The sequence below is a fragment of the Chiloscyllium punctatum genome, chromosome 20 (assembly GCF_047496795.1).
Source record: "Chiloscyllium punctatum isolate Juve2018m chromosome 20, sChiPun1.3, whole genome shotgun sequence".
Lineage (NCBI taxonomy): Eukaryota > Metazoa > Chordata > Chondrichthyes > Orectolobiformes > Hemiscylliidae > Chiloscyllium > Chiloscyllium punctatum.
This window is the reverse complement of record NC_092758.1, coordinates 31,721,136-31,737,973: the sequence shown is the minus strand read 5'-3', so window position 1 is coordinate 31,737,973 and position 16,838 is coordinate 31,721,136. Positions and strand designations below refer to the sequence as shown.

At 40.3% G+C, this 16,838-nt stretch overlaps 1 protein-coding gene and 1 long non-coding RNA gene across 21 annotated transcripts in view; one reads left to right on the top strand and one right to left on the bottom strand.

Moving 5' to 3' along the window:
* LOC140492006 (rap guanine nucleotide exchange factor 6-like) overlaps positions 1–12,432 on the bottom strand; it is a 391,645-nt gene extending 379,213 nt beyond the window's left edge. For 9 of the 14 annotated variants that reach the window (XM_072590612.1, XM_072590596.1, XM_072590598.1 and 6 more), the window contains exon 1: positions 12,283–12,432. In XM_072590612.1, coding sequence (XP_072446713.1) covers positions 12,283–12,351 — 69 coding nt within the window. In that variant the 5' untranslated portion in view covers positions 12,352–12,432. The remainder of the gene's footprint in view (positions 1–12,282) is intronic. The other 5 variants (XM_072590603.1, XM_072590604.1, XM_072590606.1 and 2 more) reach the window with 3 other exon arrangements.
* The window catches only part of LOC140492011 (uncharacterized), a 66,901-nt gene continuing 62,383 nt past the window's right edge, over positions 12,321–16,838 (top strand). Inside the window, exons 1-2 of one of the 7 annotated variants that reach the window (XR_011963468.1) lie at positions 12,321–12,430; positions 13,276–13,368. This is a non-coding gene — a long non-coding RNA (uncharacterized lncRNA). Of the gene's footprint in view, positions 12,431–12,841; positions 13,369–16,838 lie in introns of those variants that run through there. The other 6 variants (XR_011963470.1, XR_011963465.1, XR_011963467.1 and 3 more) reach the window with 6 other exon arrangements.

Below are 16,838 nucleotides of genomic sequence, written 5' to 3'. Positions count from 1 at the left end.
CATCTGTGCAGAGACAGAGTTAAATGTTTCACGTCTAGTATGACTCTTCTTCAGAAAAGTACATGTTGTGCTCGTTACCATCAGTTTTCCTCCAACATGCCAAAATGTGTACTTCTAATCTTTTGATTAAATATATAGATAAGATCGTCTCAGTGGACTTCATAAAATCAGCTCATAAGACATACAATAAAGCAGAGCAACAGGGCCTTCAGCCCACCATATCTGTACCAACTATGATGCTATTCTAAACTACTCCCATCTGCCTGCACATGGTCCATATCCCCTTTTATTGCCTGTCTGTTAATCTCTCTCTCTAAATGGCAGTTAAACTTTGCTAACTTAACTGCTTCTTCAACCTCGCCTGGCAATACATTCCAAGCACCTATCATTTGCTGTGTAAACAATTTCCTCATATCTCCTATAAAAAAAATTCCCCTCGCACTTTAAACCAATGACCCTAGCATTTGACATTTCTACCTTGGGAATAAGACTCTGGACTATCCACATCATACATTTTATATACTTCAATCAGAAATTGCAATAATCTGGCATTTTTAATGGGGAGCTAAGGAAGGTTGCCCAAGGAATGAACCATTGATGGTAGTTTCAATAGCCTACAGGAAGGGATGCATTAGAGAAGCACAGTTTAATCCAGGGCTCGTTCAGTACAAACACAAGCAATTGTTGATCTATTCAATAGTCTCTCACATTCCTAAATCACGAGTGTACAATAAAGCTGCTGTAAAAGTGTCAAGGTTGCCCACAGTTTGACACCCCTGCGCATACCTTAAGTGTGATACGCTCCAAACATAGTGGAGTAATTGTGGTGATGGAAACACCCAAATTTCCTACAAACCCACTAAAGTATCCAAGTTTAAGCTCCATGGCATATTTGAAAATAGTTGTGTCATAAATCGCTGTTGATTAGATGCCACTGAAGCAAAAGATTACTTTGTTTTTTTAAAATGCTTCACAATCATTTTGAAAAGATTTTCTCTTCCAGGGAAAAAAGGTCCATGTGTTAGATGCAAATTTGCTCAGAAATACCATGATAGCAGCTCAGATTCAACACTAACTTGCAGAAGGCCACCCTGCTAGCTTAGAAACGGTGGGGATTCAAATTTGATTAGTTTCCTTTGGAATTTCAATTTTCATTATGGTGTCCCTTGGGGGCTTTTTACATTAATTTTGTTTGGTTAGATTGTTTTAAAATAGCAAAATGGGATAGAAAATGTGGAAGTGTTGGACAGACTGGCCTTGCAATTCTATTTCTTTTTTCTCCATATGGATCCTTGGTTATATGTAGGACGTGGTATAGAAGTAAGTAAGTGTAAGATAGTTAAATCCTAAAGTTGAAGCCATGATGATTCAACCGTGCCAAATCCTCCCTCTTTTCAGAGAAATGAAGAGATGGCTGGCAGAGGCGACAAGAATGTTGCCAAAGGTGGGAAAGGGTTTGACTGTGTGTCAGAGTTTGTAGGATCACCTCATACCCAAGCACAAAGAAACAGAATCAAAATCACTTCATGAAACAATTGCAGATTTGGACACCTTGTTAATTTTAAGACAGTATATCCTTACCCTCACTAATCTGTTCAAACATCAACAGCTTTGCTGCAGTACACCAAATGCATCTTTCACTAAAATACAGGAAGCATCATGAATTTTGTTGTTACTGAGCCTCTTCCCAAGAGTTTTCAATAAGATCATTAGCCATGGATTGTAAAGACCCACATATATGTTTGGAAGTTTGAAAATGAAAGTTGAATACTACCATACCAGGACAAGTTTTCTCGTGCAACTTGAAGGTCAAATGCGACTGTGTGATATATAATTCAATGACGCAATATTATGTTAATTTTCAGATCAATGGGATGGATGCTTTAGGAGACAGGTTGGCACCAGGAGTACTAAAGGAAAAAAAGTAGTCTAGCAACAACCTTTTGAAATTTTATTTTTAGCATTTTTGCACTACCAAAGTCTCAGCATTCTCTCAAAATCCTGGCCTCAATCATCCTCTTTGGTCCCATCTTTTCATTAAGACTACATAACTTAATAGTTCAAGTTAGCTGAAAAAAACTTTCCAACTTTCCTGCTGCACGAGTACCATAACTGTAGTTATGCATTACTTAAAATCCTGTGTTTGGAGTTTTTTCTAAATTCTCTGGTGTAATTAAATGAGCAGTATATTTATGTTGCAAAAACATACAATTAAAATACTATTTTGTGAGAAAAAGGATTAAGAAAAAGAGGAACAAAGAGACAGAGCGAAAGACAGACAGAAATAATTGAAGAGTGGGAGACAAGTGATGGATTCAGTTCTGAGGAGAGAGTTTTTCTAAATTTGTCCAAGGAGGAATGCCATATGGGATCAAATAACATTGTGCTATGCTACTGAACAGTAATGACAATATAATAGTTATAATATTTCAGCCTAAACTTTATCATCCATCAGCAGCCTCATGTGTATAAAGCCATGAGTCATTCCACAAAAAATCAAGTTTTTTTAATTTCCAAGTTTCTTCTAGCACTCTCAATAATTTTGGTCAGTACAACATTTGAATATAAAATTCTAAAAAAATTCCTGAAAATGCCAAACAAATTGCCACATTTGAGCAATAAGTACAATCCGTAATTCCCTTTCTTTGACTGTAATGTTTGAGATTAGGCATTCTAATTCCATATTTACCAGATAACATCAATGGACTTACCAGTTAAGTATTTGCTCCTAACATGCATTCCTGTGATTAAGCTTCACCACCTTCTCAAGACAAACTCGGGATGGACAATAAATGTTAATCGAGCCAGTAATGCCCACATCCTATGACTAATTTTCTTTTAAAATGCTTGAAATAATTTAAAACAAAACCTCATTTGTTACGAGATGACTGCAAGACAAGTCACTTGGCAACTGACTAGAACAAAGCCAAAGGCTTTTGCATTCTGAACTAGAAACATACCAGAGAGGAGGAGAATCAGACTATTTGGTCTCAGACTGAGATGTTGGCACACTAGAAGCCATTTAACCCAACAGGTCTACACCAGTTAAAGATCTGACTACACTACTCTTATTTTACAGCACTTGGTTCAAGGCAACTCAAGTGAATATCTAAATACTGCTTAAAATTAGGACAATCTGACAACTACTCTTTCAGGTAGTGAACTTCAGACTCCCATCACCCTCCAGGATTAAACAGCTCTCCTCAACTCTGCTCTTCGCTCTCTACTTTTTCTTTTAAATCTATGCCTCCTGACTACTGCTCCTCTACTAGGAAACATGCCTTCCTATCCACGACCCTCAGACCTATCGGATCCCATCTTAACCTTTGCTGCTCCAAAGAATACAAGTCCAGTCTTTCAAAATCTTTTCTCACAGTTCAGATGTTCCAGCCCAAGGAGATGCTGCTAAATATCCTTTGCGCATCCTTCCTATAACATGGTAACAAGAACTGCACATGTACTCTGTTGTGGCCTAACCAGCATTTTATACAGTTAATAGCATGACCACCTTGTTCTTGTATTCAAGGCCTCAACTAATAAAGGGAACTGACCCATGTGACTTCTTAGTTATTTTATCTACCTGCCCTGCTACCTTCAGATATCTGTGGATAGGCACAACATATAACTGAATTAGGAAATACAGTAACCAGCATGGAGAGGTTTATCATACAATCACAGGTACTCCCAGCAGTTGTCCACTATCAAGTTCAATTAATTCATTAACACCACCAAGCCAGTTTTCTCCCAGATCTGTGGACTTAGTATGAACAAATTGTTTTGCTTTAATAAAAAGGAGTGTCAATAGGAAGACCCTTCTCCAAAACTAAATTACACCATGCTTTCTAATGTGATGAAACATACTTGTAACTATTTCCAAAAGTATTTCTCAAAGCAATTGAATTATGGACACCAGACGAAAACAACAAGTTAACTAATGATATGGATCACAGTGGATTCAAGATCCACATTTGGGAGTGACAGGGCATGCTGAATGTTAGATTATGTCCAAGATACAGCCAATTTCTACCCAAAGAAAAAATGCATTTGTGCATTTTCGCAGAAAATGTATTTTACTGACTTTACTCAGCTGTCCAAACACATCAAAATAGTTGCAAGTTAAATCCACTCTTCAAACAAGAGGAATGCATTAAAATATAGAACAGTATATATAATGTGTGCAGGGATAGAGATGGAAAAAGGATTTTAAAAAGGCAATAAATGTAACAGTGTTTTTAACCTGAATTACCATTATAGCAATTCAATTAACATTTCTAACAAGTCCACAGAAAAGGCTGCTATTTATGGTAGGAAATATGAATTATAAACAGAGTTACACATTGCAGTGTCTTAAGATGTCACATTCAAAATGCGACAATTCAATAGTAAAATAACGAACAACAATTAATGGAATGGGGTTAGCACACGCAGACAACAAATCTGTCCACCTCATATTATTACCTTGACAAATCAGGGAGAGGGCGAGGGCGAGGGCGAGGGGACAAGGCAGGGTGACAAACAGGCTGGCACAGAGCAAGTACGAGAGAATGGAGGAGAGAAAGAGAGAGAGAGAGTGCATGAAAAAAAAAGAGAGACAAGGCAAAAGAGGAAAGGAGAGACAGACAAAGCAAGCAAATGAATGCTAAGCTTCATCAGTAGGATTTGAAAACAAATTCCAATGACACTGGAATCCTACATGGCACAAGTCTGGGTAGGCCCTGAAAACAACATGACTGAAGTTTCACTAAATTTTGAATGACTGCCTTTTTAACAAGGTGCTTAGAAGAAATTCAGTGAGGGAATCCAAATTCCATTCATCTCGGAAATATAATTTAAATGGGAAATAGCCTGTCTTTCATAAACACAATATTATAGTCTTGAAATCACTTCACAGGTGGGCGGCACGGTGGCACAGTGGTTAGCACTGCTGCCTCACAGCGCCTGAGACCCGGGTTCAATTCCCACCTCAGGCGACTGACTGTGTGGAGTTTGCACGTTCTCCCCGTGTCTGCGTGGGTTTCCTCCGGGTGCTCCGGTTTCCTCCCACAGTCCAAAGATGTGCAGGCCAGGTGAATTGGCCATGCTAAATTGCCCATAGTGTTAGGTAAGGGGTAAACGTAGATGGAGGAGTATGGGTGGGTTACGCTTCGGCGGGGCGGTGTGGACTTGTTGGGCCGAAGGGCCTGTTTCCACACTGTAAGTAATCTAATCTAATCTAATCAATATGTTTCTTTACAGTTAACCCTGAGAAACAGATTTTGTTCAGTTATTTGTAACTATGTCAATTGCATCTGACAGAGTAAATCTCTGAATCACAGATTCTTGACATGAAAGACAGTATAAATTAGACAATTGACAGCATAGTGTCAGTTAGATTTGCACCAAATAAGTGCAAACAGTTATCAGAAGCTCATTATAATTTTCAAAAAACAGTAAAAAAAAATGTAGAATGATTCAGCAGTGTAAATACAGTTTAAATTGTCTTTATCTAAGTCCACACATACAAAATAATGAGTGTGAGGTGGTGCACCCACAGAAGTGACTGCCTAGTCTGATTCGTTGGGTGGAAGGAACACAAGAGATAAAAGAGCAGCAGAATACTTTATCTGGGCCTTCAGAAAACAATATTTGATAAATGCTGTAAATGTTACAGAAGAGCTCAGTAACATTTTTTATGTTCTTAACATTATGATCTAAAGTGTTCTATTTTAAAATCTATTTAGATTTGGAGGAAGACAAATATTTGAAGCAAAAGCATTCATAAGGCTGATTCTGCAATCATCATATGATTAAACTATCACTAATTCAAGTTCCAGCCCATCACTTAAGTGCTGGCCTATCACTCATCTAACAAACCAGAGGATCCAACATCAATCCTATGCCAATGTTCTCTATTCTCCAAAAGTATATAAATTATTCTAATATTTTAAAAAAGTCACGTTTAACCACCAGGATACCCAGTAAAAACTTCACAGGGATAAAGGTCTAACTACTTTTAGTCAACAAGGGCACATGTATACATTGTATGAAATAAAGCAAAGAAAAAAAATGTCATTCAAGCAACATGATCATAGGGAAAAAGTAAGTCAGTACATTAATTTACTGCCAGTGAAATAGATTGAAATATTATGAAACAAATATTTTGAAACACATCAGCACCTCTGTTTTACAGTAGCTGAACCTAAAGCAGTCAGATTAAATGCCTGTTTAAAAAAAACATTTACTTAAAATGTTAGCAATGTTGTCATTGCATCAACTGCAAAGTTATGAAAGTGTCAATCATGAAAAGATGTGTGACAAAGAAATGTTCTCCTTCCATCAATATTCAATTTGGACTGCTGTAAAAAGTGCTGCTTTTTAATGACAGCTTTTTAAAAAATCAACTGCAAACCTTGTCCATCAATACTGACAATGTATGAAAGGATGAGTTAAGGATTCAGATTGTTAGTTGTTCTTCCACTCAATAAAGATATTGCAAACCAACACTGAAAACAGATGATTTGACATGTAATTAGTTGTTAAAATAAACACTTGCTTAACCATTGCTGAAAATGTGTTGCTGGAAAAGCTCAGCAGGTCAGGCAGCATCCAAGGAGCAGAATAGACGTTTCGGGCATGAGCCCTTCTTCTGGAATGAGGAAAGTGTGCCAAGCGGGCTAAGATAAAAGGTAAGGAGGAGGGACTTGGGGGGGGGAGGGGTGTTGGAAATGTGATAGGTTGCTTAACCACTTGCTTAACTATGGTTTGACAATGGCAACTGAAAGATATTATAAATTAATACTTTCAGATCAGTAATCAGAATTTCCACAATTGAAATTTTCCAAACCAGCAACACAAGTTTTCAATATTGCATCAATGAGTTCTCATCAGATTAACCAGATTGTCCATATCTCCCTCAGTTTCATCTACAGCTGAAAAGGTAAATGTGATCATTGCAAGAACTGCACTGGTAAAATCACAATCCTTACTGAAGTGAAATCCAAGTGTGATATCAGAGGACAGCAGTTAAATAATCAACTAATGAGTATTTTCTGCATCAATTTCAAATCAGGATAATTATAAAAAGTATGACGTAGCTAAGAAGTAACAAGGAGACTGGTTAGCAAGGTGAGATCTCACGGAATACAGGGAGAACTAGCCATTTGGATACAGAACTGGCTCAAAGGTAGAAGACAGAGATGGTGGTGGAAGGCTGTTTTTCAGACTGGAGGCCTGTGACCAGTGAAATGCCACAATGATCGGTGCTGGGTCCTCTACTTGTTGTCATTTACATAAATGATTTGGATGCGAGCATAAGAGGTACCATTAGTTTGCAGATGACACCAAACTTAGAGGTGTAGTGGACAGCAAAGGAGGTTACCTCAGATTCCAACTGGATCTTGACCAGATGGGCCAATGGGCTGAGAAATGGCAAATGGAGTTTAATTCAGGGAAATGTGAGGTGCTGCATTTTAAGAAAGCAAATCTTAGCAGGACTTATACACTCAATGGTAAGGTCCTAAGGAGTGTTGTTGAACAAAGAGACCTTGGAGTGCAGGTTCATAGCCCCTTGATAGTGGAGTCGCAGGTAGCTAGGATACTGAAGGCGGCGTTTGGTATGCTTTCGTTTATTGGTCAGGGTATTGTGTACAGAAGTTGGGAGGCCATGTTGCAGCTGTACAGGATATTGATTAGGCCACTGTTGGAATATTGTGTGCAATTCTGGTCTCCTTCCTATCGGAAAGATTTTGTGAAACGTGAAAGGGTTCAGAAAAGATTTACAAGGATGTTGCCAGGGTTCGAGGATTTGAGCTATAGGGAGAGGCTGACCAGGCTGGGGCTGTTTTCCCTGGAGCGTCGGAGGTTGAGGGGTAACCTTATAGAGGTTTACAAAATCATGAGGGGCATGGATTGGATAAATAGACAAAGTCTTTTCCCTGGGGTCGGAGAGCCCAGAACTAGAGGGCATAGGTTTAGAGTAAGAGGGGAAAAGATATAAAAAGAGACCTAAGGGGCAACTTTTTCACACAGAGGCTGGTAGTGTATGGAATGAGCTGCCAGAGGAAGTGGTGGAGGCTTGTACAATTGCAACATTTAAAAGGCATTTGGATGGGTATATGAATAGGAAGGGTTTGGAGGGATATGGGCTGGGTGCTGGCAGGTGGGAATAGATTGGGTTGGGATATCTGGCCAGCATGGATGGGTTGGACCGAAGGGTCTGTTTCCATGCTGTACATCTCTATGACTGGAAAGCACTCTCATCGTTTTATTTATAATATCAAGAAAAATCCTACTCGACCAGTAAAATATTTTAAGTATTAGTGCATGGATTGTGTTGAAATTTTACAATGCTTAAATATCTTATCACCTGAGTAGGATGTTGATTCAAGTGTTTCAGGTCAATTCATTTCCTAAGGTTAGGACAAGACTGGAACTGATGATAAGGTAAACATCAAAAAGTGAAAAATCAATAATTGGATAACTTAATTAAGTAGCTAATGAAACACTTTCAAGATGGCAGCGCAGGTAATGTATTACAATTACAGAACATGCGATCTCCCAGGTATCAGTGCAGGTTTCAATTCAAGAGTTTATGAGTTGGAGATTGAGTTACAAACACTAAGACATGAGGAGAATTTCTTACAAACTTCATTTTTGGAAGTCACACCACTTATGATTGAGTATTTTGATTTTCTCAGTGGTCAAGAAATAGAGGGTCTGACTGCAAATGAGATAGGTAAGGGAACCCAAAGGGCAGGAGTAAAGAAACTTCAGCAACAGGTTTGAGGTTCTTTCAGCATGTTTGGATAGGAGTGGGATCTGTAGCAATTCATTATGGCACCATAATAGGGAAAGCAATTGAAGTCAAGTGGTCAAAAGAAATTAGTGGTAGTAGGGAACAGTACTATTAATACTAATTATCCACAGGAATTTGGGCCTAGATCTCCTGCAGATAACATAAAAGCATGGACTGGGCTACATTGGAAACCATATCAACGCCAACTGACCCAGCTGTATCGTCCAGATCAGTGTGTGGGGGGGGGAAAAATTGCAGCTGGAACCAACTCGTGGTTTTGTGAATCAACTTTCATTTTGCAGGAAGAATAAAAATCATCTAAATACGGAGGGATCTAGGTGCCTTTGTGTATGAGTCACACAATTTTAGAGTGCAGCTTCAGCAGTGGTCAGGGCTTTGAGTATACGAGTTGGGATGTCATGTCATGGCTATACAGGACATTGGTTAAGCCACTTTTGGAACACTGCATTCAATTCTGATCTCCCTGCTATAGGAAAAAGATATTGTTAAATTTGAAAGGATGCAGAAAACATTTACAAGGATGGGGTTGGAGGGTTTGAGCTATCGGGAGAGGCTGAACAGGCTGGGGTTATCTTCTTGAAGTATCGGAGGCTGAGGGGTGACTTTATAGAGGTTTATAAATGCATGAGAAGCCTGAATACAGTGAATAGCCAAACTTTTTTTTCCCCAGGATAGGGGAGTCCAAAATTAAGCGGCATAGGTTTAAGATGAGAGGGAAAAGATTTATAAGGCACCTAAAGGTTGTCTCTTGAGGAAAGAACGGATGGGCTTGGCCTGTATTTGCAAGAGTTTCGAAGAGCAAAAGGTGACCTGATTGAAACATACAAGATCTTAAGGTTAAAAATCACAACACCAGGTTATAGTCCAACAGGTTTAATTGGAAGCACTAGCTTTTCAATGCGCCACTCCTTCATCAGGTGGTTGTGGAGTACACAATTGTAAGGCACAGAATTTACAGCATAAGTTTACAGTGTGCTATAAATTCTGTGCCTTACAACTGTGTACTCCACAACCACCTGATGAAGGAGCAGTGCTCCAAAAGCTAGTGCTTCCAATTAAAACTGTTGGACTATAACCTGGTGTTGTGTGATTTTTAACTTTGTACACCCCAGTCCAACACCGGGATCTCCAAATCAAGATCTTAAGGGGTCATGACAGAGAATCTAAACTTTAGCGATAAGCTTCAGAATGACGTTCTTCAAATTCAGACTACACTACCGGTCTCTCTGTGAAAAATGCATTTCAGGTAATGATGAGACCTGCTACACACCCGACAATTGTTACATGCAACCTAAACAAATTGAAGGCAAGGTGCTGCCACACCTACTTTGCTTAATCAGCATCAACTTGTAATTCATAATTACATAAATAAACAAACCTGAAGGAGGCATACATGTCAGAGGAAGCATAGGAACAGATCAGGTCTGGTGTCTATATAATTGACTAGCCTGTACATGTTGAAATACAACCGAGCACAAACTATCACCTTGAGGACTGAAAGAGAAAATGTTGTCTTTTATTTAAAATTGAAATAAAATTAAATTATTTTAGTTAAATAAGAAAAAATGCAGCACATTTTAATCAGCAAGAATTTCTGAACATATGATCTTGGTGTGTACAATTGCACAGTAAATAAATCCTGTTCATATAACATTGTGCATTTTTAGGTTGCACACCATAAAACCATAACATTCTTTTAGCCTGTATAATACACTTCCAAATTGATCTAAGATCAGGAAGCCTCTGCAACAAAAGCACTGCATTTCAGTTGTGTATTTCCAGCTCAAGGATCAGTTTCACATATTTCCCACCTGATTGGGAGGTAACTGGTTACCATCAGCACATCCCAAACTATTATAAGTGTCTTGAAGAACTCAAAGTTAGAGGTTAGAAAGCTTTGGACATCTAAGCAGGGTACTTTTGAATAACTCACCTGTCAAATCAAATATTTAACTTTCCCACAAGAGTTGAGGAATGGTAAGGTTGGACCACGATTTTAACAAGAGCATCAAGTTTACAACAAACAAATAGTCACATTGCAAAGATACTATGTCGACCAGTATTTATTGTAAAAACTGAAAATAGTCAAGAACAGTACCAGAATCATTTAAAATGAATGTCAACTAATTTTATCAGATTGTAGATACTGCACATTTTATTTCAGACTGTCCTCACTAATACCTGCTCAGCAGTTTTCCAGAAATTAACTAGTATAGTATTGTTATTTAATTTGATGTCATCATGTTAGAAATAAAAATGAAAAAATGTAGCTTGTGTATCCTTAATATGTCCACTTAAAATCATTTTTAAAAATTCTAACAGTCACCCTTTTGGAGGAGCAAAGTTTAATTTTATTGCCAGGTGTTGTGTAAATAGACAAATTTGAACATGTCAGTGTAATTTTAGTGACCAGTAGAATGTTCATAATGTACATCACCTTTACTCTCAAACCTTTGTACCTCTGTATCAGCATATTGCGACAGAGTACCATATTTTAGAATGATACCGCACAGAAGGACGCCATTAAGTTTATTTTGCCAGATAGACGTTTACTTAAGACATGAACATCTTTGCAGTTTATAACGAAATGCCGTTTATTTGCACTGCAGACTCTATCTTCGGAAAAAAACACAAGAATCTACTGATGTATTATAACAATGGGTCTTAGTGATTTCATTCCAGATTATCCAAGAATTACAATACTTCTGGGGGAAAAAATTAACTATACCCACCAAACCATCGGTTACAGAAAAAGGAGAGTAAAAACAAATCATCCACCTCCCATCTACATGAGGCAATTTATTTTCTTGCAAGTAATGCTCACGAAGTCATAAAATCAGTAACGTGGGAAGTGTGTAGCACATACATTGATAATAACTTCCACTCGGGAAGAAGAAACTCCTCACACCTAGCCACCCATTTACCCCACAACATTCCCAGTGCTTCCAGTGTCTAAGAAGTTCTTTGTAACCTTCTGGTTTTTAACAGCAAAGCTCCTGAATCCTGCAGGTTTGTAAATTATTGGATCGTGCAAGAAACAGATGACACTTCCTTGAAAATTTCCACTGCCTGGCTAGATTTTTTTTCCCCTGTCTGGATGGTGACTGTACATTATAAAATTCCGTGCAGTTTTTTTTTGATGGGGGATGGGGGATGGGGGGTGGGGGGGTGGGGGGGTGGGGGGATGGGGGGTGGGTGGGTGGGGGGGTGGGGGGGGGAGAACGGGACATTACGTGCAATCGACGTGAGCAGATTTCGGGACTGCATTCGAGAATTTTCATGTTCTGATGACTAAATCTTTTCCCGTCTCAACTCGGGGGGCGGGGGGGATACTGTCGGCACATTTTAAAAAGGCGGAGGCACGCTGACTTTAAAACAGGCGGCGTGTGTTGTCCAAAAGGGGAGCTCCTTCCAGGAGCAAAGAAAAATTGGCTCAGCCAAAAGGAAGAGGGGGGTTACCCTGACAAACACGGAACAACATAAATTACCTGCGGGCTTCTTTCCGAAGGCTTCTTCATCAAGACCTGTTTGAAAAGCTGGTCCACGTAGGAAGTCATTATTCCTCAGGAGTTGAAGAAAGTCTCAGCCGAAGCAACAAATCTCCCAATGGAAATCCGGGAATCCAGCCGCTTCAAGGTAAAACGGTTATTAAATATCCTCGAGGTAGTCGCTCAAACGCTGAGGGAAAGCTGCACACTTCGGCCCCTGGACGTCTCCACACCGACTCCCTCCATCACCCAAGATAAAATAAAAATGCACCTTTTTTAAGTTTTAAAACCCACCCCCCTCTTCAAGTGTCCTGAGAACAAATCCCCGCGTTACGGGGAGGTCCAAGTAATTGTGCAAGATAACTTTTACCCCCTTCCACACAAAAAAAACTTTCCCCTCTCCTCACACGTACAGAAAGGCGCTGAGCCCCATAGTCTGGTAGGAGTCACAGTGTGGGGTTTGGATTCAGGGCTGTTTCAGTTACTCTTCCTCCATGATTTCTCCGTCAAACACCAACTGCCAACTTTGACAAAAAGAGGCGACTGGCCGCGCGCGCGCTCCGGCCTCCAGCGCCGCTGTCAATCAACCTGCAAGAGGCGGTGCCATCGGCAACATTCCTGCAAACTTCACCCAGCTCACTGCACAGAGGCTGCCTCTGCACCCAATGTAGGCTGGGCTACAAATTTCCAGCTGTGCTTCCTTTGTTTTTGTTCACCTCCTCCCCCCCTACCCAAAGCTGACTTCAGCTAGCCAAAAAAAGGGCAACGCCTCTCGCGAGAATCCTTGCAACTGCTTGGGACAACACTAAAGTCAAAACGTGCTTTTTTGCAATTCATTAATTAATATCCTACAACACCAGTGTTTTATTTACACCTCCCTCCCTCCCCCCCCCCAAAAAAAACTTGTGCTCTCACAGCACTCTTTCAGACAGGCCGAATCTTGCGCTTGCAAACTCTCACGAATGGGCTCGTTCTGACATTTAAAACTTTCAGATGCAACACCTTTTTGGCTCATTTCAGAAAGTGGCTACCACATCGATGCGGCGGTGCTGCAAAATTAAACATCAGCGTGTGGTCCAGAAAGTGGTAAGCTATAAATTCATACAAACAGTCCGTGAACTGAAGATCGCATCAATGTGGCATGCATGGTTATTATTTAAACTGAAGCGTGTGCATTTTGGTTTGAAAGCCTGACCTATTTTGATTTGCACCGATGGGGAAAACTGGCAAAGAATTTCTTCCCCCCCCCCCCCCAAAAAAAAACCCGGGGAACATATAGACTTAATGGCTACTCAGTGTGAATAATTACTGCCCAAGAAAACAGATTTGTCATATATCTCACACATAAAACACTGCACACAAAGTATTTTTTTTTTCGTTGGAGCAAATTGAGAATTACAGAAGTGATTTATGAGTGCTGATGGTGTCAGCTTTTCGTATTCATTACATTATTTTTAGGATCTTTGGGATCAAGGATTTCTTCCACTCTGTTGTTATGGGTCCTGAGGTAAATTGAGTCCAATACTAAAATATGGGGCAAGCATTGTTTGCTGAAATGATCAAATGGGATGCTCAGGTTTACACAAGTTCCATTTGGATCTGTCGAACGTGCTCCAAACAGTTGGCACCTGCAAATATTTCTTCTCCATTTTGAGTGACCTTGAGCTAGAGATTCTCAGAAATCTGTGGGAATTCTGTATTGTTCTTCAGGGCAGTTTCCAAGCTGCCCTTGAAGCATTTTCTTTGAACTGGTAACCACTTCCATTACACAGCTCAGAGAGGACAGCTCATTTTGGAAGATTTGTGTCAGGCGTGTGGACAATGTGGTCCCTCAACACAGCTGATTGACTAGTGTCTCTGTACAGTACTGAGAATATTGACCTGAGAGAAGACACTGATATTCTACCAGTGGGTTTGCAGGTTTTTGCAAACACAATGCTGGTGATACTTCTCACTACGTTTAAGGTACCTGCTATACCTTGTCCATGTTTCTGCATGCATGCCAGCTGGTAACTCAGCAGCCTGTAGACATGAACTTGGTGTCACCAAACACTCTGTTCCTCAAATGACTGAACATTGCCTTCAGTGTGCCAGAATAATGTTGTATTTCATCATCAATGTTTGTACTCCAAGAGAAGGTTCCCAAGTGGAAATTGATCCACAAGCCCAGTGCCTTATTGCTGATTTTTGGTAGCTAGGGTTCAATGTAGGAGCAGGTTGGTGTCGGACCTTTGACTTTTGGAAGTTTAGCCTGATGATTCAACAATAGTTTGGAGTTCAACCCCTGAGTGTGCATGCATGTAGGCCTTGTCTACACACTGCACCTTTAAGAATTGAGGTTAGATGGTCATGGATCTGGATTCATGGTGAAACAGACTGAACAGTTTCCCAGTCATCCTGTAGATTAGATCCATGACAGTTGGAAGTTTTGTAGATTAGAGTGATGCAGCAGGGATATATGTTGGTGCAATGACACAGCCTTACTTGACACCAGTTTGCACTCATATTGAGTCTGTAATCAGTCAGTGAGGATTATGATTTTGTCATAGAATGAACAGAGGATAGTGATTCATTTTTGGAGGCAACTGCATTTGGAAAAGAGGCTTTGTAGTCCCTCCTAGTTAACAGTCGAAGGCTTTCGAGAGATCAAAGAACACCAGTATGCTGTTTCCAACACATAAGTGGAGCTGCAGGGCAAAAATCTTAAAAATCAGTGTAATAATCAATGATAAAATGACTTTGCACTAAAAGTCACTGTTTGCTAACTCAACCTGCAATAGCTGCTGCATATTGTGCTTCTTGATGGATCCATAATGTGATTCCAGCAAGAGCTTTTCAGTGACTGTGAGAGGTGATTGAGGAGAATGTTTACAATGACCATCCCTGTGATGGACAGGGAGAAACTTATGTAGTTAACATGATCCGTCTTATCTCCTTCCCTCAAAGGTGGTCACAATTACAGCATCTTGAAGATCGGCTAGCATGCTTCTCCCTTCCCAAATAAGGGAGCTGAGTTCACATATTTCAACCAGGAGTGCTTCTGCACCATATTTAGTTGCAGCATGATATTGCGGCTCCGGAACTCAATCCCTCTACGAATGAAACCTAACACACCGTATGCCTTCTTAGTAGCAATCCACCTGGGTGGCAACTGTCAGGGATTTATGTACATGGACTCCAAGATCCCTCTGCACATCCACACTGCCAAGAATCTTTCCATTGACCTAGTACTCTGCCTTCCTGTTATTCGTCCCTAAGTGCACCACCTCACGTTTAGCTGCATTGAACTCCATTTGCCACCTCTCAGCCCAATTTTGCAGTTTATCCAAGTCCCCCTGCAACCTGTAACATTCTTCCAAACTGTCCACTACTCCACCGACTTTAGTGTCATCTGCAAGTTTACTAATCCATCCACCTATGCCTGCGTCTAAGTCATTTATAAAAATGACACAGCAGTGGACCCAAAACAGATCCTTGTGGCACACCACTCGTAACTGGACTATAGGCTGAATATTTTCGATCACCCTCCACTCACTGCCTTCTTTCTAATCTAAACAGCTAAATCACCGTCAATTCCATGCCTCTGCAATTTCTCCAAAGGCCTACCATGTGGAACCTTATCAAAGGCTTTACCGAAGTCCATGCTTACCACGTCAACTGCCCTACCTCATCTATATGCTTAGTCAACTTCTCAAAAAACTCAGTGAGGTTTGTGAGACATGACCTGCCCTTGACAAAACCATGTTGACTATTTGAAATCAAATTGTTGCTTGCTAGATGATTATAAATCTTCTGTCTTATAATCTTTTCCAACACCTTTCCTACAACAGAAGTATGCTCATTGGTCTATAATTACCTGGGTCATCTCTACTGCCCTTCTTGAACAAGGGCACAACATTTGCAATCCTCCAGTCCTCTAGTACTATTCCTGTAGACAATGACTACTCAGGTTAGATTAGATTACTTACAGTGTGGAAACAGGCCCTTTGGCCCAACAAGTCCACACCAACTCGCCAAAGCGTAACCCACCCAGACCCATTCCCCCGCATTTACCCCTTCACCTAACACTATGGACAATTTAGCATGGCCAATTCATCTAACTTGCACATCTTTGGACTGTGGGAGAAAACCCACGCAGACACTGGGTGAATGTGCAAACTCACGCAGAGAGTTGCCTGAGGTGGGAATTGAACCGGGGTCTCTGGCGCTGTGAGGCAGTAATGCTAACCACTGTGCCACCATGCTGCCCAAAGGCTCTGCTATCTCTTCCCTAGCTTCCCAGAGAATCCTCTGATAAATCGCATCCAGCCCAGGGGACTTGTCTACTTTCACTCTTTCTAGAATTGATAACACGTGATCATAACCAATCTCGATCCTTTCTAGTCTAATATCTCATACGTCATTCTTCTCCTTTACAATATTCTCCTTTTCCTGAGTGAAAACTGATGAGAAATGTTCATTTAGCACCTTTCCGATCTCCACGGGGTCCACATTCAACTGCCCACTTCTGTCTTTGACTGGCCCTATTCCTACCTGAGTCATCCTTTTATTCCTCA